The 26477-nt window shown below is 38.4% G+C and overlaps 1 protein-coding gene across 13 annotated transcripts in view; it reads left to right on the forward strand.

The window, feature by feature from the left end:
* Positions 1 to 26477, forward strand: part of elna (elastin a) — a 77456-nt gene that overhangs the window by 37039 nt on the left and 13940 nt on the right. For 2 of the 13 annotated variants that reach the window (XM_065281740.2, XM_065281745.1), the window contains exons 5-47: positions 4796 to 4876; positions 4953 to 5006; positions 5620 to 5646; positions 6261 to 6296; positions 6407 to 6496; positions 6568 to 6600; positions 6825 to 6887; positions 6977 to 7012; positions 7154 to 7219; positions 7708 to 7746; positions 7832 to 7900; positions 8036 to 8086; positions 8189 to 8281; positions 8809 to 8847; positions 8978 to 9043; positions 9134 to 9199; positions 9714 to 9749; positions 9904 to 9969; positions 10060 to 10113; positions 10939 to 10974; positions 12101 to 12166; positions 12257 to 12328; positions 12981 to 13016; positions 13174 to 13239; positions 13329 to 13412; positions 14065 to 14100; positions 14177 to 14233; positions 14335 to 14418; positions 15763 to 15798; positions 15904 to 15957; positions 18527 to 18601; positions 18686 to 18718; positions 18897 to 18986; positions 19378 to 19410; positions 19491 to 19541; positions 20051 to 20113; positions 22344 to 22376; positions 22467 to 22517; positions 23105 to 23137; positions 23945 to 24028; positions 24110 to 24142; positions 24250 to 24357; positions 24443 to 24484. In XM_065281740.2, the coding sequence (XP_065137812.1) occupies positions 4796 to 4876; positions 4953 to 5006; positions 5620 to 5646; positions 6261 to 6296; positions 6407 to 6496; positions 6568 to 6600; positions 6825 to 6887; positions 6977 to 7012; positions 7154 to 7219; positions 7708 to 7746; positions 7832 to 7900; positions 8036 to 8086; positions 8189 to 8281; positions 8809 to 8847; positions 8978 to 9043; positions 9134 to 9199; positions 9714 to 9749; positions 9904 to 9969; positions 10060 to 10113; positions 10939 to 10974; positions 12101 to 12166; positions 12257 to 12328; positions 12981 to 13016; positions 13174 to 13239; positions 13329 to 13412; positions 14065 to 14100; positions 14177 to 14233; positions 14335 to 14418; positions 15763 to 15798; positions 15904 to 15957; positions 18527 to 18601; positions 18686 to 18718; positions 18897 to 18986; positions 19378 to 19410; positions 19491 to 19541; positions 20051 to 20113; positions 22344 to 22376; positions 22467 to 22517; positions 23105 to 23137; positions 23945 to 24028; positions 24110 to 24142; positions 24250 to 24357; positions 24443 to 24484 (2421 nt within the window). The remainder of the gene's footprint in view (positions 1 to 4795; positions 4877 to 4952; positions 5007 to 5619; positions 5647 to 6260; positions 6297 to 6406; positions 6497 to 6567; positions 6601 to 6824; positions 6888 to 6976; positions 7013 to 7153; positions 7220 to 7707; positions 7747 to 7831; positions 7901 to 8035; positions 8087 to 8188; positions 8282 to 8808; positions 8848 to 8977; positions 9044 to 9133; positions 9200 to 9713; positions 9750 to 9903; positions 9970 to 10059; positions 10114 to 10938; positions 10975 to 12100; positions 12167 to 12256; positions 12329 to 12980; positions 13017 to 13173; positions 13240 to 13328; positions 13413 to 14064; positions 14101 to 14176; positions 14234 to 14334; positions 14419 to 15762; positions 15799 to 15903; positions 15958 to 18526; positions 18602 to 18685; positions 18719 to 18896; positions 18987 to 19377; positions 19411 to 19490; positions 19542 to 20050; positions 20114 to 22343; positions 22377 to 22466; positions 22518 to 23104; positions 23138 to 23944; positions 24029 to 24109; positions 24143 to 24249; positions 24358 to 24442; positions 24485 to 26477) is intronic. The other 11 variants (XM_065281741.1, XM_065281743.1, XM_065281744.2 and 8 more) reach the window with 11 other exon arrangements.

The raw sequence follows: 26477 nt of genomic DNA on the forward strand, positions 1-26477 counted from the left end.
TCGGCGAGGACGGCTTGAATTAAGCTTTGCTCGTAGTCATGACTCCATCTATCTTCTACTTTCATTTCGTTCGGACCGAATATGGTGATTTTTTTAGTATCATTGATGAATTCCCCCTTTTGATACTGTAGGTGAAATGTGTTTACACCTGTTTAAGAAAAACCCAATATCTGAGCCAGGATGAGTCTTGTTCTGTTTTAACCTTGGAGGACCAGACAGATAATTCACCGAACATTGCCTGTGATGTGCCTTAAACCGAGTCTTGCTTGGCGAGAGGATTGCATTAGCTCATTCTGTATACAATATTTTTTTGTTAAAAATGAGATGGCACCTTTCCACTCTCTGCAGGACTGATGGATGGCACATAACAACATGTCTTTGTAAGAAATGACTAGTCAAGTTTTCCCCGAATCCAACGGAAATTAACCCCCATTCATCATTTACGTACTAACGCACACATTTCTCCTTACGCTCTGCATTGTTCGCGCATTGAAGCAAGCAGCTGGTGAAAGTCCAGACTGGCTGTAATGTATCCCACTCCACTGTTTTAGATTAGCATAATAACTGTTGCTCCGGCATGTGAATATTTCGAGTGTTTTTTGCATGTGCGCGCAAGTAATGGTCATTTGGCCGGCGATCCTGTTAACATAAATCAGTGTGAAGCATAATCAGATCGTAAATCAACAAGCTGTGAGTTTAGTGCAGCTGAAAAATGAACACATTTACATTGAGTCTCAATTAGAACAAACAATAGCAGGGAACCTGATCCAAACGCACGATCCAAAACGTTCCTGTTTGGGAGCGCTTGCAGATTTCTTCCAAAGAGATGTCATTAACAAAATCATAGTACCATAGTAGTAGGATAGTGTTTTGAATGTTGTATCGTGACAATATTATTTATTTGCGGTAGGGCTATGATATTCTTTAGAGTATGCAATAGCAATGGGAATACGATACGGTAATAATTCAGTATTACAGTATGCGTCCATGTTACATGGTTTTGTCATCCCATACCTTTACTGTGCAGTAATACAACCACTGGAATTTTTTGTTAGGGGTAACTCAGGGGTGTAGCCAGCATTTATGTCAGTTCAAGTGTAAGGAAGCATGAAATCAGTTAGCACTCTGAAGCCTTAATATACGGCATTATGGCCACGCGTGTCAGATGGGCACACACACATAATTTTTAAACAATGTATCAGTAAATCTGTTTTGCGTCTTGTGCTTGAATATTTATATTGGCATTACCTCAAAAAAGCATGTATAAAGATTGCTTGTGCCGATGCAGCACTGCGTTTGAGACAACACAATGAAAGGTCTACCCTGTTCCCGCTCCCATTCTTTGAACTTTGAATGTCAACCAGACGCGCGTACACGAAAAATGATTCGCCTTAAAACATTCACTTGTGATTGGGTATATGTTGCTTCACTTAAATCTAAGTAATAAACATAAAAAACAAACCCCCAAACCTAATCCTAAACCCAACATCTTGCAAGATTTGGCCGTAGCTGTATACCCTCTAGCCAGAACCCGAGTTAAAAAGTGCGGGAGACAGAATTATCTTTATTTTAAAGTGGGGGGAATTTGTCCCACGTGTCCTCAGCATACTCTGGGTAACTGGTCTTTCATTCATATGGCTTTTTAAAACAATTTAAAAGTATTAAAATAACAGTGAGACTATACATCACGTCCCCTCTATCTAACACTTTAACAGATCACTTCCCTGGAAATATGGCCACCTTAGACACTCAGTGGTGATTTTCATGACCGTTCATTTAAAGACTTGTAATTCTCTTCTTCTGTCCTCCCCTGTAAGTGAACGCTGTTATGTACTGATAACCCCGGCTGTTTAAAGAAGAAGATGACAGTAATGATATCCAGCTGTATTTGAACTGTCTTCGTGGTCATCAGGAAGATTTAGGCTTGTCCGGGAAGTTCTTTGGGGAGGCTTGCTGTCTGACACCCTGGGAAAGCTCAAGAGTGCATCATTAACTAATGACAGACGCACCTGTCTATGCACTAAATCACTGCGTCTGAGATGCTTTCTTACCCTGTGTCTCAAGCAGGTCCTTGGCTCCCTAGATCATAAATCAGTATATCGGGTACAGTGGCTCGGGCACTGGTAAGGACACTGACTCACTATATGTTGGGACAGTTGATGCCTTATTTTTCGGTCACTCACATTTAGAACTCACATTTTCAATTACGCCTAAGTTAATTTTGAAATATGTGCCATCTTTACTCATCGACTGCAGATTCAAATCTTATACATATATTTTCTCACTTAAACTAATCTTAAAACAAACTTTTTTGACCCAAAAACAGTAATACTGCTGTCTATTAAGTTGGTTGGCGCGATTTTAGGTGGAGAGCTTCAGAAATGGTCACGTGATTTCCGGCAAGAGAACATAAGGAGCATCGATGCTCCCTGGGTTTTGCATGGCATAATATGAATTTTTAGGGAACAAATGTTCCATTGTACTAGAAGAAATTTCAGATTGAGACGGCCTTTAAAATGGCTGACTACTGAACAAGGGAGCTGATTAAAACGCACCCTTATATCAATAGAGATATTGCACTGAAGAACAAATGGATCAATAGATCAATCTCAAGATGTGAGATATAAATTACTTGTTAGTAAGTGGGGATTAAGTTCCAGATTTACTAACAGCTTGTGCCAGAGCAAACGCCTCTTAAACTGTTACAACACTACTGTCAAATTTTGCAAAAATATTGAAGAATTGCTGAAAGTGCTGAAAAGGTGTGGACACAGTTGTTGTTGCCGTCAGTATTGGGGAAAGTTTCTCTTAAAAGTAATGCATTACAATATAAAGTTACTCCCGAAAAAGTAACTAATTACGTTACTTAGTTACTTATCATGGATGCTTACATTACTTTTAAGTTACTTTTGCGGTACTTTTGTGTTGCTTTTTCTAACTTGGCTGAGGCTCTCTTTCAGGCCTTGTAGGTGGATTTTGACTAAGAAGTTCTGCATTCAGAAAATGCATATTTCCGTCACTCAAGCGCACACGCATAGAGTGCATAATTCTACGTGACCATGTTCAGTTTAATTCAGTACATTATCATTTTTTTATCGAATTAATGAAACTGAAAAGTAACTCGCATTACTTTTTTTTAAAGTAACTCAAATATTAATGTGTACATTTATAAAGTAATGCGTTACTTTACTCAGTACTTCAGAAGAGTAACATTATTACATAATGCACGTTACTTGTAATGTGTTACCCCCAACACTGCTTGTTGTAGTTGGGTTTTTTTTGTACATTTCTTTGCACATATACAAGCAGGTTTTCTTTCAGACGCTAAACATATGGGAGGACAGTATTTAAATGACTTTAAATGAGGTTTGCACTCGTTAATTTACTGGTATTTGCACCATTATTTAACACCTAATATAAACATGTCTTGAACCCTATGTTAATTTGCACTGCTCTTGATGGATTGCGCTGGTCATTAAGGAAATTAGATTTTTTGCACCTGTGTTCTTTAACCTGTGCCTTGTCAGTAAATCACCGGCAGAAGTTTCCACTTCAATCCGTGCTTAATTAAGATTGCGCTCTTACGCTAATTTGTCCTGTTTGATAAATCTAGCCCCTAATCTCTTGTAACTAAAGTTAGACAGTTGGCATAGGGTCTGCTCCTTTCACCAACACTTGCTATTTAAAGCAATGCAACCACTGTAAAATGTTAGAATCACCTACAGACATGTAGTGCAAAATTCTATAGTAAGTCATAATGAAGCTTTTGGTCTGTTGTCAATAGCTTAATTTTAAGCTAATTTCTGTTGTTGGAAATTGAATCTTTTTATAATCAACAAAAGAAATATAAAACGTTGAAAAGGTCTCACCCTTTTTCTTTTGTGTACAAAGTTGAAATACCAGGATTTAAGGGGCTTTACGTTTAGATTTATAAAGGCAACAAGGCAAACGACAGACTGACAAGCAAAGCATTTTATTGCACATCCTTGCCATTCCAATATTCCTCCCTCTACTACCATAAAATAGGAATGCACTTTGTGACCTCATTTAATTAAGCTTTCCATAAAGGAGGACACAATATAGCCATCATTTTTATTGAAGCCTAACTCCTAGATTACCAGGCCAAAAATTCCACTTCAGCCCTGATTTTCACTTTGCATATCTATATTTGGCAGCCGTTATCTACACTTAGTAAAAATATAGAGATATTTTCTATTTACACTATTTGCACAATATCAGCATTGTCTTGGTGATATGCTATTTACAGTACACCGTAAGAAAATGCAGCATTTTTGTCAAATCAACATATATTTATGTTACTTTAACTTAAATGATGAAAGATTATCTTTTTAACTTGGTTTTATAAGTTATGTCAACTTTTCACAGGTTAAAACTTAAAATATCATGTTAAATTGGCTTGCAAAACAAAATTGTTTAAACTTCATGCTGCATTTATTTACAGTGTAGGTGAAAATAAGTTTTATTTAATAGATGAAATGATCAAATTTGTGTATTAAATTAAATTATACCATCTATATTGGCAGATACATGGAGTGTAACATAAAGTGTAAATGATTATATTGATTAAAATTATTAAATGGATGCTGCATTATTGTGAGAATAAAAACCCTCCCTACACCAACCCCTAACCCTACCCAATAAATCCTTTAATTCTTAAGAAACTCTAAATCATTTTTATGCTGTTGCTCCTGTGATTTCTCATTTTGTTAAAGCACTCTATGTACTGTATGTTTACAGATTGTCAGACTCTGAATGTTGTAATACCCTCTTTTAGGTGCCTATGGGGCTTATGGTGCATATGGAGGGGCTGGAAGATTCTTTCCTGGAGCTGGAGGCCTGAAACCAGCTAAGCCAGGTGCTTATCCAACAAGAATTCCGATATTAAAGAGAAGTGAAGGAATTGCATGTGACTTATGTGTATGTACTTTCAGGTTTTGGTCTTCCAGGAGGAGGTCTACCTGGAGGAGGAGTTCTACCTGGAGTTGGCAAGTTTATTCCCAATTTTGATTGTCTTAAGCCAGGTACACACCACAAGATAATCAGGCTGAATTTGGGCTGATTTTCCCGCTTACGACAATCCTGAGTAAAGTTCCGATTGTCTTTGTGGTTGAACTGATTATCTTATCAGATTTTCCTGTGATGCGTGGTGTGTTAAGAGCATCTGAATCTGCTCGTAAGCACGTTCGGGCCGCTTCGATCGCAAATCGTAAATATTCAACATGTTCGACAACATCAGAAATCTTGTTGTGTGGGGAAACCAATCTACACGCTGTAGATTGTCACGTGAAACGAAACGATACCCAATCAAAAAGCGAGCTTATGACAGATGAACCCATAACAACTACATGGCGCAGCAGGCACAGTCCAAACTGAGATGGACATCAGAGATCTTATGGTGTGTGATGCGCTGTTATGACCACATAGCGGCACTCCACACACTATAGGAACAAGCATGTTAAATCGTCAATTTTTTTCATCATGTCTGTGGTCTCTCACATTTTGAAAATCTGATAAGATTAAAAAAATCTTTTGGTGTGGCCCTAGCTTTAGAGGAGCACTGTGCATTTACCAATATTAAGTGTGACTGTTTAATTTCAGGTGCTGGTGGAAAACCCCCTAAAGGAGGTACAATACACGTCTCGCAGAGTCTGTCGATTCCAGTGTATAAATGTATTTTAAATACGGGAAAATATCTTTTTGGGAAAACTTTAGAAACGAACAAATTGAATGGAAATGTTAAAAGTAGGTGGGGAGCTGAGCTCATCCTCGAAGGAACCATTCACTAAAACATGCGGGTCGTTTTTTGAACACCTCAAACAAATAACCAAGTGTGTCAGCGTACGCTCGGGTGATGTTCTTTTCATGCTTCTCCAGTTGGCTTGAACTTGATTTAAGGAGCTTTAGATCCCAAGCCAAATCAACAAATGTGTCCCCTCTGGGGAAGACGTGCTGGTGGTGTGCAAAACCAAGGCCATGTTACTTCAGCATGTCCTTGGCACAATCTGAAAGCAGCGTGTAATGTCTGTTCCTCTTTGTTTGATATCAGATCGAAAAGGGTTAAATAAATAAATGAACATTCTGAAACATCAGCTTCCAGGCACTGAAATCGGATCAAACGGTTTGTTTCCTGTCAGAGGCACTGAACGACTGAGCAATGAAGCGAGTTAAACTGTGAAAAAGTTTTGCTCTTGAGGTGTTCATAATGGAAGTGAATGTATTCTCTGTGTGTGTTTCTTTAGGGCCAGGTGTGGGGGGAACTGGTCCTGGTCTTCCAGGTGCGGTGAATATGTTTTTGGCAAAAAATTAGTTCTAGCAGCTTCTTTGCTGGATAAATTGGCTATCGCTGACAGTTGGCTTTGTAAACAGTTGTTGATTTATTCCGCAGTCATTCCTCAGACCGGTTTACCAGGATTGGGTCCTGGTGGGGTTGGACCAGGGGGAAAACCAGCGAAGGCTGGAAAAGCTCCAGTGCCAGGTAAGCGTAAGTGTGTAAACACTTATGCAGTAGTGTTGTTCAACAGATCCTTACAGTCTTGTTTTCTGCAGGTGTAGGAGTACCTGGACTTGTTCCTGGACAAGGTGTGTTTGTTTCTCTAACCAGCAGGTTCACACAGAACTGGCAATGAACATTTCAGTCTCCATACTGTCTGGAGCCAAAATGTGTTGAGCTTCATAAATGATGAGCATGCAAATTTGTGGAGTTTTCTGTGTGCACAGATTCTGCCAACTTATTTTTTATATGAAATACAAAGTAAAAATTGCAGATGTGAACTTTTTGATCGACTGGATTTGCATGATTGCAGGATTCAATGGGCGGGGACTTCTTCCTGGTGTAGCCACAGGAACCGGACTCAAGCCTAAATCAGGTGAAACTTTAATGACACAATCTTATGCTTTTGAAAATAATCAATACAATATGAAACTAAACAACTGATTGTCTGAATCGTTTTCATAGCTGCTGGTGGAGGGCAGGGTCTGGGGCCAGGTGCTGGTTAGTACTTGTTTTCTATCTATTACACATGGACAAAGGATAGACTTTTTTATAAACTCTGTCTTCAAATATGTCTACATAAGTTATGCGATCAGTAATGTTATCCAATAAACAAAACTGTAATCATTATTTTGACTGTAGGAGGCCGTGGTCCACTGCAGCAAGGAGTGTTTCATGGATACCCTCTTAAATCTCCCAAAGCCCCAGGTGCAACATTAGATTCTTTTGATCCGAATAAATTATGCTTTGGTTAGCTGTACCTCCCTTTGTAAAGAAGCATTTGTCCAGTGATTGGTTATGTGGTTTTCAGCAGATTTTTAACTGCTGAAAACCACATAACCAATCATAAGTCGTTGAGAATGACTTTCATCATTTGCTCCAGATGTACTGTACCACAGCTCTATCCATCAATGTTCAGACTCTCTTTGTTAGACATCCAGTTTTGCAATCCATGTTTCTCTGGTGTATAGAAATGTGTGATTTCTTAAACTAGGAGTTGAATCCCTCAAATTGTTTATTAACCATACACAGACAATTTACCCTCAAGGAAGTGAATTCTCTCTGGTGAAAATGTCAGTGTAGGAGAAACTGGAATGATATAAATTATAGCTTTTTACAAACTCACATAAATACATCTGAAAATAACATATGCACATTGTGTAATATTAGTTTTAAACAGACATATCTGTCAACAGGTGCTGGGTCTCCTTACACAGGCGGCAAACTTCCATTCGGTATGTTATTGTTGCTTATCTTTTGACAACATAGATGCCGTGTGGATTAGATTGTATGTGCTGATTCTCAGCTTATGTACTGAAGGTTATGGTGGCTTTGGTGGAGGTGCTGGTGCTGGTGGAAAAGCTAAACCAGGTTATCCCACAGGGACTGGTAGGTTATATAATAACAACCTAATTACTGTCTCATAATATTAACTGTTTATTGTAAACGTTCAAATCCACACACGTTCTCATTTACACAAATGCAAAAGCAGTGGTTGATGTTTTCTGTATTGTATGCATGTAGGTGTGGGGTCTCTAGGAGTCTCTGCTGCACAGGCCAAAGCAGCTAAATATGGTAAAAATCGTAATGTATCCTTTTGCCTGATTTATTTAAACAGGTATGCTTATTTATTAAATACATTAATGCTACTATATGAGTGTTTATGTATTTCCTCAGGTCCTGGAGCTGGTTTGGGTGGGGTTGGAGGTTTGCCGGGAGGTGCTGGTGGGCAATACCCAGGTGCTGGTGGGCTTTACCCTGGTGCAGGAGGTAATAGCAGATTTTCTTAAATTACCCCCCAAAGCAGCAATTTACTATTTTTAAAATGAAGAAATAGCATTGTCAAAAAGGGTGTTACTCCAATGGAGTGTTGTTTTATTTTCTACTGTATAACACAAATTAAGCTCTATAAAAAGATACAACATTACCTTACAGGTTGTCCATATGGCTGTTTAATTATATAAAACCTGTTATATATGTATTTTACATTCATCAGGTAGATGGATTTTATTCAAAGCAACTCACAGTGCAGTCATGAAATGCATATTTTGTGTGTTTCTTGGATTTTAAACCCATAACTACAGCATGGCATAGGCCATGTTCTAGGAACTATGGGAGCATTCAAAAACATTATAACAAAAGATCACTGTACATTTTGCATGAGACACATCTGAACAAAAGACATTTTATTCAATTTTCACGCCTCCCACACAATAATATTAAAGGTAAACTATTCTCCTACAGGACAAATGTTATAATTGCAGCTATTAATATTTACCTTATTTCCATATTAACAGGCGTGCTCACACCAGCTCAAGCCAAAGCAGCTAAATATGGTAAGGATATTGGCAGACCTTTGTATTATGAGTGTCTGCAAATGATTAATTGACAGTTCACAAACACGTTATTACATATAATTTGGCACACAGTGTTTGGCTTCTAAGTGTAATGTTGTGGTTTGACTAGGTGTTGGTCCAGGCGCTACTGGAATTGGTGGTGTATCAGGCACAGGTGGACTGATTCCTGGAGCAGGTAGAAAACTACAAATGTGTGCAATGCTGTTCATTTACACTTAATTTATTTATCAGAACACAATTATTAAATCAGATATCTTTCATTAAGGTACTGGTGGTATTGTACCAGGAGCTGGAGGCGGCTACCCTGGAGGAGTCTATCCTGGAACAGGAGGTAACAAAAACATCTCTCTCCTAAATTATGCCATCAGCCCTTCCAGTCTCTGTTCCACACTTTGGTGGTGGCCATGCATATGATGAAAAAACATGAATACTAAGAATGCTGTTCAAGTCCCCAACCACATACAGTCCCAGCCCACCAATATCTAAATGATTTGTATAGTATTATAATATTCAGAGTATTGTACCAGGACCAGTAAAAATGTTGATTCAATGACATGTCCTAATTCCCCAAATTAAGGCCACTCTAGTAAGAAATGTACCCCAGTGCGTCACAACCACAACCTATTTTGAGCATATGAGCACCATTTGAATTATAAATGACACATCTCAGCCACTGCAAGGCCATAAAGTCGCAGATTCACATTAATTGCCTTTGGGACAAAGTCGATGATTTCTGTGAAACATCGTGCACTACATTGATTATAAAGTAGCCTATAAAGTTTAGCATGTAAGTTAATGGCAACTCAAGAGTCAGTTAAAGTATTCCTCTCTGCTTTCTGTCTAAGGTCTTACACCAGCTCAAGCCAAAGCAGCTAAATATGGTAAGGATATTGGCAGACTGCTGAATTATGAGAGTCTGTAAATGCTTGATTGACAGTTCACTAACACATGTTATCAACAGATAAGTCATCTCATCAAACACAGTTAATGGCACATATTGTTTGGCTTCTATGTGTGACATTGTGATTTGACTAGGTGCCGGTCCTGGTGTTACTGGAATTGGTGGTGTATCAGGCACAGGTGGACTGATTCCTGGAGCAGGTAACAAACTACACATGTGTGCAGTGCTGTTTGTTCACAACCAATTAATTCATCAGAACACAATTTTAAAATCAGACATTTTTCATTTAGGTACTGGTGGAACTGGAGGCATCTACCCTGGAGGAGTCTATCCTGGAATAGGAGGTAACCAATTAAGACTGTCTGTAATTACTGATAATATATCCAGATGATTCAACCAACCTTCGGGTGAATGGTGTTCTGATCAACAACAAAAAAATTCCTAATTGATGCCCTCATCCCTTCCAGTCTCTGTTCCATACTTACTGTAAGTGGTGATCTTTGATTTGGACACGACAGACATGTTCCTGATTCAATATAATTTGTTGGTTTTAGAATAATGTTCTTGTCAACAAACATTCCTTATTCCAATATTAAACCTAAACTACTTTTTAATCACCAAAATCTGAATAATTTATTGTATAACATTTATACTGTAGTACAGAGTTCCCCAAATCTTACCCTGGAGGGCCGAAGAACTGCATAGTTTAGCTCCAACCCTGATCAAACACACCTGAGCAAGCTAATCAAGGTCTTCATGATCACTAGAAAATCACAGGTGGGTACGTTTGATTAGGGTTGAACTTAAACTCTGTAGGGCTCCGGCCCTCTAGGGTAAGATTTGGGGAACCCTGCTGTAGTATACAGAGTACTGTAGCAGGATAAGTAAAAATGTCGATTCAATGACTTGTCCTAATTGCAAAAATCAGGGCCATTCTGATGAGAAATGTCCCCTGAATGAAAATGTGAATTATGAAATGACACATCCGGACATCTCAGCCACTTAAAGGCCAAAAGGTCACAGGTTCACATTAATTGCCTCTAGGAAAAAGTCAATATATGTAGAATGTGAAAATTTTTCTTGCACTACATAAATTATACAATTTTAGCATGTAAGTCAATGGCAACTCAAGAGTCAGTTAAAGTATTCCTCTCTGCTTTCTGTCTAAGGTCTTACACCAGCTCAAGCCAAAGCAGCTAAATATGGTAAGGATATTGGCAGACTGCTGCATTATGAGTATATGTGAATGATTGATTGACACTTCAGGGTTTCCCGCAGAAAATGTGTTAGTTAAGGTGGTAGGGTTGGGCGGGTGAGCGGGGGCCGAGGGCGTGGCAATCAAGTGGGCGGGGCGTATGCGTCATGATGAAAATTTAAATATTTTAATAAAATAAATAAATAAAATATTTCTTTTTAAAACACTAAAATAAAACTTCATTTCGAAGAAACTTTGACAAAAAATGAACACATACTTGATTATTAATGAATTAAAAACAAATTTTAACAGGTACCTCTAATGGTAATAGCTGCGTGATGAAGTGAAACTAAAGGGTTAATAAACACAAACTAAAGCAGATGTTGTACGTCTGGCGAACGATAATAGATAGAGCAAAAATTGTAAAAACAGATTATTTCCCACTATTAATTACATTATCTTAAATGAGTGTAACTACTGTAGCATGTAAATAATGCACATAAATAAAGTGAGCAAGAGCGCTCAACAATTATATCGAATCAACAGGCACGTGAAACCTAGCTAGCAGGTTGCTCAAACAACAAAATCACCAGCTAGCTTACTTTAAAATTGCAACAACTGTAGACTTATACAATAACAGGCTTAAATAAACCCAAAACACAAGTCCACTTACAGTTCTCACGGAGACGCATTTTATCAACTGGCTATCCTCCAGACATGACGGACCACATCTTTATCTCATTTCGGCCGTGTGCGCATGCATGCTCGCGGTGTGTAGCGGGTCTGCGCTATTCTATGAGATGTTTTTTCAACTGGCTAGTTATCCTCCAGACAGTGACGGCCCGGACCACGTCTTTCTCATTTCAGCCGTGTGGCGTGCGTCCCGCTCGCGGTTTGATGCGCGTACGCACTATTCAACGAGATGCACTTGACGGCCTTTTTTGCAGCAAATGTTTAATTCTTTTGGAAGATCTAGTTAAGGTTGTAGGGTTTCCAAGCTTAGGCGGGCCGCCTTAACTGAAATATGCTGCGGGAAACCCTGCAGTTCTCTAACATGTTATCAACAGATAAGTCATCTCAGCAAACACAGTTAATGGCACATATTGTTTCTATGTGTGATGTTGTGATTTGACTAGGTGCCGGTCCTGGCGCTACTGGAATTGGTGGTGTATCAGGCACAGGTGGACTTATTCCTGGAGCAGGTAGAAAACTATAAATGTGTGCAATGCTGTTCATTAACAATAAATTCATTCATCAGAACACAGTTTTAAAATAAGACATTTTTTGTTAAGGTACTGGTGGGATTGTACCTGGTACTGGAGCTGGAGGCGTCTATCCTGGAGGAGTCTATCCTGGAACAGGAGGTAATAATTCAAGACTGTCTGTAATTACTGATAATATATCCAGATGATTCAACCAACCTCTGGGTAAATGGTGTTCTGATCAAAAACACCTTTTTCCTAAATGATGCCTTCATCCCTTCCAGTTTCTGTTCCATACTTACTATAGGTGGTGATCTTTGATTTGAACAAGTAAGACATGTTCCTGGTTCAATATCATTTGTTGGTATTAGAATAAAATTCTTGTCAACAAGCATTCCTTATTCCAATATTCAACTTTAACTATTTCTTGATCACCAAAATCTGAATGATTTATTGTATAGCATTATACTGTAGCATTCAAAGTATTGTAGCAGGACCAAAAACAATGTCGATTTTATGACATGTTCTACTTGCAAAAATCAGGGCCATTCTTAGGAGAAATGTGCCCAGTGCATCACAACCATAACCCATTTTGAGCAAATAAGCACCCTTTGAATTATAAAATGACACATCTGGACATCTCAGTCACTGCAAGGCCATAAGGTTGCAGGTTTACATAAGTTGCCTTTGGGACAAAGTCAATGATTTCTAGAATATGAAACATTTTTCGTGCACTACATTGATTGAGTTTAACATTTAAGTTAATGGCAACTCAAGAGTCATTTAAAGTATTCCTCTCTGCTTTCTTTCTAAGGTCTTACACCAGCTCAAGCCAAAGCAGCTAAATATGGTAAGGATATTGGCAGACTGTTGTATTATGAGGATCTGTAAATTATTGACAGTTTATTAACACATGTTATCAACACATAATTCATCTCAGCAAACACATACAGTAGTTAATAGCACATGATGTTTGGCTTCTAAGTGTAATCTTGTGGTATGACTAGGTGCCGGTCCTGGTGCTACTGGAATTGGTGGTGTACCAGGCACAGGTGGACTGATTCCTGGAGCAGGTAGAAAACTATAAATGTGTACAATGCTGTTCATTTAGAATCAATTCATTTATTAGAACACAGTTTTAAAATCAGACATTTTTGTTAAGGTACTGGTGGGATTGTACCTGGCACTGGTCTTGTGCCAGGAGCTGGAGGCTTCTATCCTGGAGGCGTCTATCCTGGAACAGGAGGTAACAAATCAAGATTGTCTGTAATTACTGACAATATATCCAGATGATTCAACCAACCTCTGGGTGAATGGTGTTCTGATCAAAAACACCCTTTTCCTAAATGATTCCCTCATCCCTTCCAGCCTTTGTTCCATACTTTGGTGGTGATATTTGATTTGGACAAGACAGACATGTTGCTGGTTCAATATCACTTGTTGGTTTTAGAATAATGATATTGTTAAACATTCCTAAACTATCCATATAATGAAAAATTAATGTTAAGAATGCAGTTCAAGTCCCCAACCACATCCCAGTCATTTTCTTGATCACCAAAATCTAAATGTTTAATTGTCAAGTAATAACCAGTGCCAGTAAGAATGTTGATTCAATGACAAGTCCTACTTGCTAAAATTATGGTCATTTTAATGGGATATGTGTCCCAGTGCATCACAACCATAACCCATTTGCACAGTTTGAATTATAAAATGACTATTTTATAGACATCTCAGTCACTGCAAGGCCATCAGGTTGCATGTTCACATTAATTGCCTTTGGGACAAAGTCGGTGATATCTAGAATATAAAAATTCTAGTAAAAAGGAGTTTAGTATGTAAGTTACTGTAAATGGAACTCAAAAGTCATTTAAAGTATTCCTGTCTGCTTTCTGTCTAAGGTCTTACACCGGCTCAAGCCAAAGCAGCTAAATACGGTAAGCATATTAGCAGAATATTGTATTATAGTACATTGTATTATGGCTTCTGAGTCTCATGTTTTGGTTTGATTAGGGGCCGGTCCTGGAATTGGTGGTGTATCAGGAACAGGTGGACTTGTTCCTGGAGCAGGTACTAAATTATAAATGTGTGCAATGAAGTTTGTTTACAATCAATTTATTGTACCTGGTCTTCAGAACACAATTAAAAAAAATCTAAACTTTTTTGATAAGGTACTGGTGGGATTGTACCTGGTTCTGGTATTGTGCCAGGAGCTGGAGGCTTCTATCCTGGAGGAGTCTATCCTGGCACAGGAGGTAACAAATCATGATTGTCTATAATAACTGACAATATATCCAGATGATTCAAATAAACCTCTGAGTGAATGGTGTTCTGATCAAAAATACCTCTCTCCTAATTGAGCCCTTCCAGTCTCTGTTCCACACTAACTGTAGGTGATAATCTTTGATTTGGACAAGACAGACATGTTCCTGGTTCAATGTCATTTGTTGGTTTTAGAATAATGTTCTTGTCAATACACATTCCTAATTCCAATATTAAACCTAAACTATCAATGTTAAGAATATTGTTCAAGTTCCCAACCACATAGGGAGAGCGGGGTAAGTTGTCACACTTTTCACACTGTCTAACATTTACTGAGAACCATAGATCACAATGGTATAAATCTCATACAAAATGAAAGAAGGAATTCTTGGGCACTTATGTTGTATTCATTACATTTTCATATCTTATTTTCTAACAAAGTTGTAGACTGTTTAATAGAGAATGTTCACTTGTGAAAATTTGCCCCATCCGTGGGTAAATTGTCACACTAGATTATCTGAAAAAAAGAACAGAACTTAATTTTGATTATTATTGATTTTAATTTTTTAATTCACACAAGACCTGGAAATATTAACTCTAGTGCTTTTCACACTGCACTGAAAACACTGGGTTATCTTCATTCTTAACCCTGCTTTTAACCCTAGGAAAAGGATTGTTGCTAGCCCTGCTTTTGTGGGGTTATCCCTGCATTGCGGTGCCAAATGCACGCAGTGTGAAACAAAACAGGGTTAGAATGTTATGACCCAAATTAAACACAGCTGAAGCAGCTAATAAAGATATTCAGGGTTGCTTGATTATTACAGACAGGTGTAGGAGCAGGGTTTCAGAGAGCTCACCTAGTGTTTAGTAATGCACAGTGAAACGTCAGATTATGAATACCCAGGGTTATCTCTAAACCCCTGGTTAAGTACGAACAGTGTGATTTGTGAAACAGATAACCCAGGGTTTAGAATAACCCGGGGTTAACTATTTCCATTGTAAAAAGAAGGTGACGAGTTGCCCCAAACTGACATGTGTGCTAATGTTGGGTAAATCTCAGGGTTAGCTCAACCAACCCTTTTCTTGACCACCAAAATCTGAATGAAACAGAGTATTCAAAGTATTGTACCAAGACCAGTAAGAATGTTGATTCGATGACATGTCCTACCTCCCAAAATGAGGGCCATTCTGATGAGAAATATGCCCCAGTGCTTTTGGGACAAAGTCGGATGAAGTATAGAATATAGAACGTTTTCTTGCACTACTTTGATTATAGATTTTAGCATAATGAAAACTCAAGAGTCTGTTAAAGTATTCCTCTTTGCTTTCTGTCTAAGGTCTTACACCGGCTCAAGCCAAAGCAGCCAAATACGGTAATAGTTTATTTTATTTTTATAGAACTTTGAACAAACCAGAATGGTTAATTTTGAGTCCAAGTGTCCAGTAAGTCGGTAATGGATTTCTCTTTGCTGTGCCAGGTTTGGGTGGAGCAGGGGGTGCTGGAGTTGGAGGACTGTACCCTGGAGCAGGAGGTGAGTTGAAATAAACATAAAAACCTAGACTTGTTAGGAGGGGATGAATGTGAGAAACATTTCAACAGTGCACAATTACATTTACAGGCACTACACTCCAGTACTGTAGAGAGCCAAGACATGAACTAATACAAACATGAAATATGTGGCATATCTGACAAAAAAAAAACATATTACATATTTGGCAAAAACTTTTACCTTTCGAGGGAACTTTACAATGAAATGACACTTTGGGGGAGCAATCAGCATGCACACGTCTGAATAATGTTTGAAACTAGTCTTCTTTTATGGCGATGAGAGATGACGTCACAAGTCACATCGGAAGCAGAAGGTATAAATAGGGAGGTCAAACAGATCATATCAGGTTTCCAGTATGCAGGTTCATCAGTTTTTACCCATAAGTGTTTTCGAACCAACAAACCTGTTAAATACTGTAGCAAAAATAAATCAGACATTTCCTGCCGATCATTCACTTCAGGACATCAGATTAACACACCTCACATCCAAATCCAACCTCAAGAGGTTGGTTCCATTAAATAATTTTCTTCCCGAGTGGAGAAAATGACCTTATCTCACACAGTGGCTTCTCCCACTATAAGGAAGAAAGGGGTTCAGAATTCTGTTCAGTGTTCATCCTCCTAGGTTCAAATGGGTTTTATTCACAAAGGTAGACCCCTTAAAGGCTTGGGTGTTAAAGGAAGAAGTTTTGAATCTTTTGGAAAAAGGGGCCATAGAGTGTGTTCCCCTCAAGATTCAAACCGGGTTCTACATCCGGTGTTTTATAGTTTCAAAGAAGGAATTGACCTATATGGCCAATATTAGATCTCAGGCATCTCAATCAATCTCAGAGGAGATGCAAGTTCAAAATGTTAATTTCCTTCAGAACAACAGTTAGATCCCAAGCCGGAACTCTAAACAGGAAACAAAAAATTAAGGGGTGCCCTGCAAAGAACTCTCAGGAACAGGGGAGTGAGCTATAGCTGCTGTATATACCCTAAGTGTAGAATGCACAAGAAATTGATCTCCACTTTAAGGTATAAAGTTTCCTGGTAGAGGGAGCGCTAGTATGGTCTCAACAGAAGGACGATGTGCCAGTCTGTCTCAGGCCACAGGCCTTCATGGTGATTTCTATGTGTGACCACCGACATATTGTCCGTTCTGACCAGAACATGATGTCTCTGAAAACTGGAAATAAGAGTTTCCTAAAACACTGCTAACATCTATAGGCAATTTATATGCCAATGGAGACGTTGCTCTATCCATAGCCCTCTTGCTGAGCATGAGGGATGCATCTGTTGTCACCATTCTCCTGTGACAATGCACCCAAGGTCAGATATTACTTGAGAAACTCATTTTTTTCCATATAGTTAAGGAACGAAGCTGAAGACCTCTGCATGTAGCCCTGATCATATGGAATGGGTTCCCAAAAAACCCTTGCTCTTTAGCCATCACTGAAGAGGTCTCATGCTGCTGCCATTAGTTCCAATACTCTTGGAAAACACCTCACAGTTTAAATGTGAATTAATATGATCCTGGACATTGTTGTCTGGATCGATTCGATGTGCGAAGCAGACAGATGTTACTGTCGTCACTGAATCCCACATCACCCCAAGAAATAATGTTCTTTGATGGGGGTTAGGCTGCTCTTTTTGTTTTTTAGCCAGTTCCCAAAATTTTTCATATGGCCAAGGACAACATCTCGATGCCGAACTGCCAACTTTTGAGACTGTGCTAACACCAATCAATCATTTATGTAATGTATTATATATGGATCCCCTGAAGTCTCAAATGAGCAAGGGCCGCTTTGCCCCCAAAAGCGAACCTCAGAAACTTCTGATTTTGTGGAAGGATGGAGATGTGGAAGTATGCATCTTTCATATCTATTGTTTTAAACCAGTCCTCAGATCTAGTTGCGGCCCCAATGGTAGAGATAGTTAAGCATCTGTTTCTCAAGTTGAATTTTTATTGGCTATTACCTCCTTGGCGACCTTGAAGCCCTCGAAAGGTAATGCCTCAGTTGCGACTATAACCTCTGTTTCCTAAGATAGAGAACGAGATTCTTCATTTCATAGACATAACTCCTCATGTCTGTAGCGCCGCCTTATTTATCAGAAACTAGTATAATCTATTTGACTTCACTATTCATACCTTCTGGTTTCAACATCACTTGTGATGTCATCTCTCATTGACATAAAATACAGACTAGTGTCACACATTATTCAGGGTCGTGCACACTGATCACGTTCCCAAAGTGTAATTTCATGATGCTGGTAGTGACGATTCTCTCTTACCAGTCTGTGATCGACAGGGTTTTCACGTCACATTGTAGTATCAGCTCAGCTGTTAACTTTAAAACGTAACTATGGGGTCTAGACAAGAGCAAGAGCTTGTAAACTAGTGAGCAACATAATAAACAATAGCACAAGAAAGTTTAACATTTGGCACTTGAAAATTTAAGAATGTGTTCTGTTTAAATGTAATAACAGAGGCCTCCATCTTATGAACTTGACAATACATAACATTGTAGCTATAATGTGATACTGTTCGGGTGCCTGTATCATGTCTGTAGGAGTGGGAACAGGGGGCGGTGTCATCCCAGGTTATGGTTCTGTTACTGGGATTGGAGGACTTCCTGGGGCTGGAGGTAAATTTTATATCAGTTTAAAGCTGCAATGTCAATCTTCTTAGTTTCTGTTTTTTATGTGTTGTAACAGTGAAATGTTTTTAGGACTAGGAGCTGGGGCCAAGCCTCCTAAATATGGTATGAATAACTTATTTTCATAAGTTAAATCACAAATCATTTAAGTGCAAAGGGAATGCCATGTAAACAAAAAATATTTATTGTGACATTTACAGTGGAATGTACTGTAACAGATCATTCTTTTAAATTTGAGTTGTTAATACATACAGAATGTGTAAAGGATCTGTTATCTTTATAGGAGTACCTGGAGGTGCTGGAGTTCCAGGAGGAGGCGCAGGAAGAGTACCAGGTGCTGTTCCAGGAGGAGTGCCAATAACTGGAGGGGGAGGTACTCACTGTTACACTAAAGAGCAATAGCATTCATAAATTTAATATCCTTAATAAATTTAATAGGTTTGACTGTTGTGCATGGCTTTTTTGTGCATTTTTTTTTCTTTAAATATAAAAAGATATTTTACTCAGTTTATCCCATAGCCTGTCATATTTTATGGTGAAATTAGGTTTCAGTTACAGAAAGAGCAGACTGGGACTTTGGTGATTGTAAAAATTGGGTGCTACATACCAGAATTAATCTGCTTGGATGAGAGAAAATAAAAAAATAATTCAGTAGCAGATAAACTCATTACACTTTGGAAAATACCTGTATGTATTTAGAAAGTAAATGTTCTCAATTTTTTACGTTGACTTTACGCTAAACAATTTGTGCTTTTGTATTTAAGGGTATCCTGCTGGTGCTAAGGCTTTTAAATATGGTATTGTATTTAAGGAGATTATGGAAAAAATAAAACCGCTTTATGGCCCTAAAATGCTCTAAAAAAACATTTTGTTTAAGGTTTGGGTGGTGTTGGTGGTCTACCAGGAGGTGCAACTGGTGCCTTGCCTGGTAAGCACAAATACCTCTCAAAGAGCAGTGTTAAATCATCCATTGATGATTTGTATGACTTTAAAGTAACTTAAATTGTGAATAAGTAAGAGACTGCAGTATGGGAAACAATCTTGTGTTTTATGGCCCATGGAACTGGAGCTATGGTCAGACCCCTTGGATATAATACACTGTGGAGTATGGTTGGTTTAGTGGTCATTTATTTCTAATTCAGTGCCTGGTGAGAGTTGGAAGCCAAGTTCCTTTCCAATAACAAACTATTTATTATGATCATAATTCAGCCATATAGAAATGGAACATATATACTTAAAAGCATCTATGTGTTTGTATGTCATGCATTGTACACATTTGCCTAACAGAACATTTATTTTCCCTTTACATACAGGTATTAACATATATGTTTGATACTCAAATAACATGACGCAGCTCGCTGGAACAAACTGCAGTCAATTTTCTGATTAAAATGACTTAAAAATAAAATAAAGTGGTTTTGTTTGTGCTGTTATTAGGATTTGGTGGAGCTGGTGGAGTCCCAGGTGGAGCTGGAATAGGAACAGGATATCCCATTGGAGGTGAAATTATTACATTAACATTGTTTTATTTCTCTATTCTAGCCTAGAGAGTATGTCTAGACAAAGAGTTGTGCAACATGCTTAGATAGCAAAGGTTTGATTTTCTAGATGTTGTAAAGCATAGATTAGCATTACTTGGAGGCCTTTGTAGTGTTGTCTGTGAAGTTGTCTGTGAAGCAGCTGTAGTCATCGAACTCTATCCCAAGTTCCTGGTAGACCAGTATGACAATACAGTTGATGAGTGGTCTGCACAGCCACTGTACCATGTGGACCAAATCACAATCAGCAGATTCCTGTTAAGAGGGAAAGAAAATACATGCACTGTATCGTTTGCTATCAAAGATGTTGTAAATATATCAAAATGTGGACAGGGCTGAGACTAGAACCAAGGGATGGTATCCCTTTGGTTCTAGTCTCAGCCCTGTCCATATTTTGATATTAGAAGGGATTAGAAGATGTACCTTAGACAATTGTCCACTTTGATATACTTTTTACTTGTAGCCAGATGATCAATTTTAACACTACATTATAGAATGATGACTATCACATGCAGCTTACGCCACCCAGATGAGAAATGGGAAATTTTTGTAATACAATATGCGTCCCTTCTAGGATCTTTGATGGGCTTCAAAAATAATGAATTACTGCTTACACCCAGCTTGACAACAGCTGGAAACAGGTAGCCTTTGAATAGACATTGACCTGCGTTACAGAAAGGACTAGATCAATAACAAAGTTCCTCAGAAAGCAATGTGGGATCAGCCTTATAGACGCTTTAGTCCGGAGCATAATAATCTGCAGACTTTATTGACAATTGAAGCAATTTGTTGGTGTTGGCAGTATGGTTTAAACAAGCATTAAATCAAGTTCTGTAGAGCAAGGGTGGGCCTAAATCAACCACACATGAATGTCATTTCCAAGTAATCCTACAGACTTTGATTAGGGTTAGAGGACAGAGAATGCTAAGAGATCCAACTTAATTAAAATATAGGAAACACATAATCTCATCTGCATAATTTGAATCGAACAGATGCTTGACCCAACTTCAAGTATGCAACAAGTTGATATATTGAGAAGAAGGTACAATAGCATATTAATGAGAGATTTGCAGTAGATGATGAGTGTAAAAGTTATAGATTACCCAGACAGTTGTTAAAATGACTACAAGCTATGGTCTGTATTGCATTGAAAGATCATCTGAACTTCAGCTTAATGTGAGTTTAACGAATGTGATCTGGCTTAACTACCACTTATTTGAATTATTTTACAATTTAATATCTTTCAATCTTTTGTCTTTTTCGTATCGGGGGAAGAGGGATGGGTGGAGCGGCAATAGCTTTGTCAAAAACTTGTTCTTGAACACACTACTGGACTAACATGTACGTTATGTTCCTGGGTGAGAGAAAATAACTCACACGTATTAGCAGGTGGCAGTAATCTGTATTTGTCAGTTTAAAGGCAAACCAGGGGTGCGTTTCCCGAACAACGACGCAAGTCTCTGCTGAACCAACATTGTACGATGCATAGTTGGAGAAACGAACTACCTTGTCACGACTGTTTCCCGAAAGCATAGTAACTTTGTCGCACATGCGTCGTTTGAACCATGTTGGTTTAACAACATAGTTGATGTTGTCACGTGGGAGGTGAAGTAGTAATTAATCTGTGCAAATCGTTTTAATGTCAGATTATTGCATCGTCTGTTGTTTATTTTCAAGATATTTAATTCACGCTCAAGTTCCCTCTTATGTCACTCCTCCCAGGGATTCCCCAGGGTCTTAAAGCTCGTAGTTCTGCGCACATGCGCAGTTTCAAATGCAGCACTTTAATTCTGTTTACAAACCTTAAGACATAAAATAAAATGTGTATATATTTAGAATGATGGATATAGATTGTACTACATGTTTTTAGCTTATGTTGTTCAAAAGCATGATCAACTTAAGTCTACATATTATAATAACAAGGAATGATGCTTCTAACGACAGGTGAAGAGCTGTCGTTCAAACCACACAACTTTGCGATGCAACTTGCGAATGTTTGTTTGAACTATGGTTTCGGGAAACACCAAATCGTTGAACTTTGTCAGTAACGACGAAACTTACGACAGTAGTTGCCTAACAATGCTTTCGGGAAACGCACCCCGGATTAGCTAGGACCATTTAGGTGTGGAACTGCACTAATCAAATTATTAGTAATATTAAACTTAAAATAAAAAGATGATTTGTTTTCACAGGATATGGAACTGGGATAAAACCACCTAAATACGGTGAGTAGTAAAGTCACACGTACATTCTGTTGCCAAATATATTCTTTAAACTGAAATCTAAGTTTATTAATAAGACATCACATCAATTAGCAGGTGTTCCTGGAGTTGTCCCTGGCACCGTACCTGGAGGCGTACCTGGAGGTGTCTTTAATTTTGTTTTTCCAGACAGCTGCACCACTTTTTTCAAACATTTATCAATTAAATATAACTGCCTACTCATGCGTATGAACAATCTGGAAATTGAAGGAAACATAAATTATATCAGCGAATACATTTTAACTTGGTGATATAACATTTACTATGTAGTCCTTGCTGAAAGGTGAGGGTTATGGATAATAAATTATTGTTTAAGGCCTGAGCTTTGATTCATTCCACTGCAGAAGCAGATGGATTACAGAGGATTCTGCTTGAATTTTAAAACCTCATAAAATGCTCATATACAACATTTCTAATTCAGAAGTTTCTAAAAGATGAGAGAACTATTATTGATATGGTTTGTAGACAGGAAGGAACTCAAAATAGAAACAAAGGAATCAAATTCAAACTAAAGGTCCATTGCAGAATAAAAGTCCTTGAACAAAACCAGAACATATGAACACTACAAATGTTATAATGATCCAAAAAACTACAATGGACTGAATTAACCCTAATTTTTGAATGGCATGCATTATACAGCTCAAAGGGATATGAAAGTTTGAATCACTATAATGAATTCTTTGCTATTACAGGGTATCCAGCAGGAGTTAAACCTCCTAAATATGGTGAGAAAAATGACAGAACTACACCTGTTTGAAGTTGCGTCAGCAAACTTAACTAACCTTAAAATCACTCATAAAACTAATAGATTTGGCACACAAAGTCAAAAACAATATCAATACATGTTACAGTATATATTTCTTTTTATTTTATTATATGATTGACATTGAGACAGTTTTAAGATCTACTGTAATGCAGATCTAATATAATTTACACATCAGATATTTTCCTCAACTAACAATCCCATACAGATTATATCTGGGTGAATTATTGTCAAAACAGATATTTTTAAAACTGTAATTCTGTGTAGATGTCTATATATCGGGGTTGGGCTTAAGATGTGTCAGTCAGCGAGGAAGATTGTTCTCGAGTCTTTTCAATCTTAATAACTCTTTAAACATCAATCAGGTCCCAAACGTTATCTCTCTTAATAACTTTTTTAACATCAAACAAGCCCTGCACTTAATTTTCTCATTCCTGCATGGTTTAAATCCCAAACCAAAATCTCAAGTGGATGGACAACCATCCTTTGTGTATTAGTTAAGCATTTAGGACGGTACACCTCTTAGAAATCGTACAAAAAAGATCATTTCAGATGTTCAACAACTGTCCCAATTTATCCACCTATTGGCTAGACCAATGGTCAAACAGAAATTGTGTGTTGCGTTAATAACACATTAATACATTTAGTGCCATTAAAATTAATTTGCGTTCACGCATTATTAACGATAGCCCTAATATTAATACCAAAACAAATGAATACTAACACATACAGATTTAAATTGTGACCTGGTTGTTATCGATGTCTGCAGGAGGAGCAGGGACAGTGCCGGGAGCTGGAGGGGCACCAGTCATTGGAGCTGGGACAGGATTGGCACCAGGAGCTGGGATTGGGGGTAACTGATATTTAAATAAACCAGTTTGGGTTAATGACATAGCTTATGTCATATGAATAAAACTGAGTTCAATCTTTGCAGGATATCCTGGTGGAGTCAAACCTCCTAAAACTGGTATGCCAATATAGCTTTGACATACAGATGCTCTCATTTGTCAAAGCTAAACCTTACGATTGGAGTATAATTCTACTGCCTAAGGATAAGTTCTCAATGTCTGGCAGGTGCTGAGATCACTGGAGTCGGTCCTGGTGCGACACCTGGTGGTACTGGTGTGGTGGTCGTACCGGGCGGAACAGGGATTGTTGTTCCTGGTGGTACTGGGAAACCAGGTACAATAAATAATGTGTGTTCTGTTATTGCTGATACAATATAATCACATACACATGAATCATTTTTTTTTTTTTAATTTTACAGCAAAGCTCCCAACCCTGGCTCCTGAGGGGACTGCTGTACCAGGTAAAAATACAGATTGTGCATGACCGATTGCTGACCTGTAATAAAATGCATGGGAGCAGTAGTTGCTTTTATTCAAACAAGTTTCATAGTTCACTAATGTCCAAGTCAAGACCATCTCCATGTACAGAGACATCTAAAGTGGTGAAGGGCATAAGGGGGGAGACAGTAACTGCTGACCCTTTCATGAAAGTGTGGCACTTGTGCATGAGATGTCCACTTTTTTTTAACTTGTAGTAGGTGCAATATGTTGCTCAGGCGCAACTGGTTGAAGTAAAATGGCATAACTGTTTTAATCCTGCTGTTATGGATCATGTTGACAAATGTAGTGAGTGAGGGTTTGAGAGTCTGTCAGCATAAACTACAAAATGGTGGCTGGGATTTCTCAGACGGAAGGGATTGAGGAAGTTAGTGTGTGCGTGTGTGTGTGTGTGTGTGTTAGTGCAGTGAATATTGTGTTTTAAACTATAGACTATAGTATTACTGTCCTGAATTTTTAGAAGATGAATGTCAAGAGATCAGAGATTTAACAAAGAAACATTACTGAAAACATTAAATTGAGCACTATACATTCAAGACTTTCAGATATTCAAACCAAAGAAAGTTACAGGTGAAAAGATCCACACACTTTTTAAGACCAATGATATTGAGCCCACTTACTTTTTCTTTTTCAGTTCACTTGTCAAAGCGCCGTCAGTCAAATCCATTCGACTAGAGCAGGGTTCCTCAAATCTTACCCTGGAGGTTTGGAGCACTGCAGGGTTCAGCTCCCTAATCAAACTTACCTAACTGTGATTTTCTAGTGATCATGAAGACCTTGATTAGCTTGCGCAAGTTTGTTTGATCAGGGTTGGAACTACTGTAAACTCTGCAGGGCTCTGGACCTCCAGGGTAAGATTTTGAGAAGGGGGCACTAGAGCAGTGCTCACCAACCCTGTTCCTGGAGAGTTACTTTCCTGCAAAGTTCACCTCCAACCCTAAAGTACACCTGAACATGGCAATCATGCTTTTCATGGCTACCCCAAAAATTGGAGACAGGTGTGGTGAAGCAGGGTTGGATCTAAAGAAGGCAGGAGGGTAGATCTCCAGGAACAGGGTTGGTGACCACTGCACTAGAGCAGTGCTTCCCAATCCTGGTCCTCGAGCACCCCCTCTCAGAAATTTTAGATGTCTCCTTATTTAAATGAATAGTCTACTCATTTTCAATATTAAAATATGTTATTACCGTAACTAAGAAGAGTTGATACATCCCTCTATCATCTTAGTGCGTGCACGTAAACGCTGGAGCGCGCTGCTACACTTCGATAGCATTTAGCTTAGCCCCATTCATTCAATGGTATCAAACAGAGATAAAGTTAGAAGTGACCAAACACATCAATGTTTTCCTATTTAAGACGAGTAGTTATACGAGCAAGTATGGTGGTACAAAATAAAACGTAGCGCTTTTCTAAGCGGATTTAAAAGAGGAACTATATTGTATGGCGGAACAGCACTTTTGGGAGTACTTCGACTCGGCGCAGTAACACCCTCCCTCTCCCATTATGAGAGGGAGAAGGGGAGCGGATTTTCAGGCGAGTTGAAGTACTCCCAAAAGTGCTTTTCCGCCATGCAATATAGTTCCTCTTTTAAATCCGCTTAGAAAAGCGCTACGTTTTATTTTGTACCACCAAACTTGCTCGTATAACTACTCGTCTTAAATAGGAAAAACGTTGATGTGTTTGGTCACTTATAACTTTATCCCTGAGTGGTACCATTGAATGAATGGGGCTAAGCTAAATGCTATCGAAGTGTAGCAGCGGCTCCAGCGCTTACGTGCACACACTAAGATGATAGAGGAATGTATCAACTCTTCTTAGTTAAGGTAATAACATATTTTAATATTGAAAATGAGTAGACAATTCTTTTAACACACCTGATTTAACTTATCAGCTTGTTAGGGAGACGTGTTTACCATTTTGGTTGGAGACTGATAAGTTGAATCAAGTGTTTTAAATAA

Source organism: Paramisgurnus dabryanus, chromosome 8 (genome assembly GCF_030506205.2).
Source record: "Paramisgurnus dabryanus chromosome 8, PD_genome_1.1, whole genome shotgun sequence".
NCBI lineage: Eukaryota > Metazoa > Chordata > Actinopteri > Cypriniformes > Cobitidae > Paramisgurnus > Paramisgurnus dabryanus.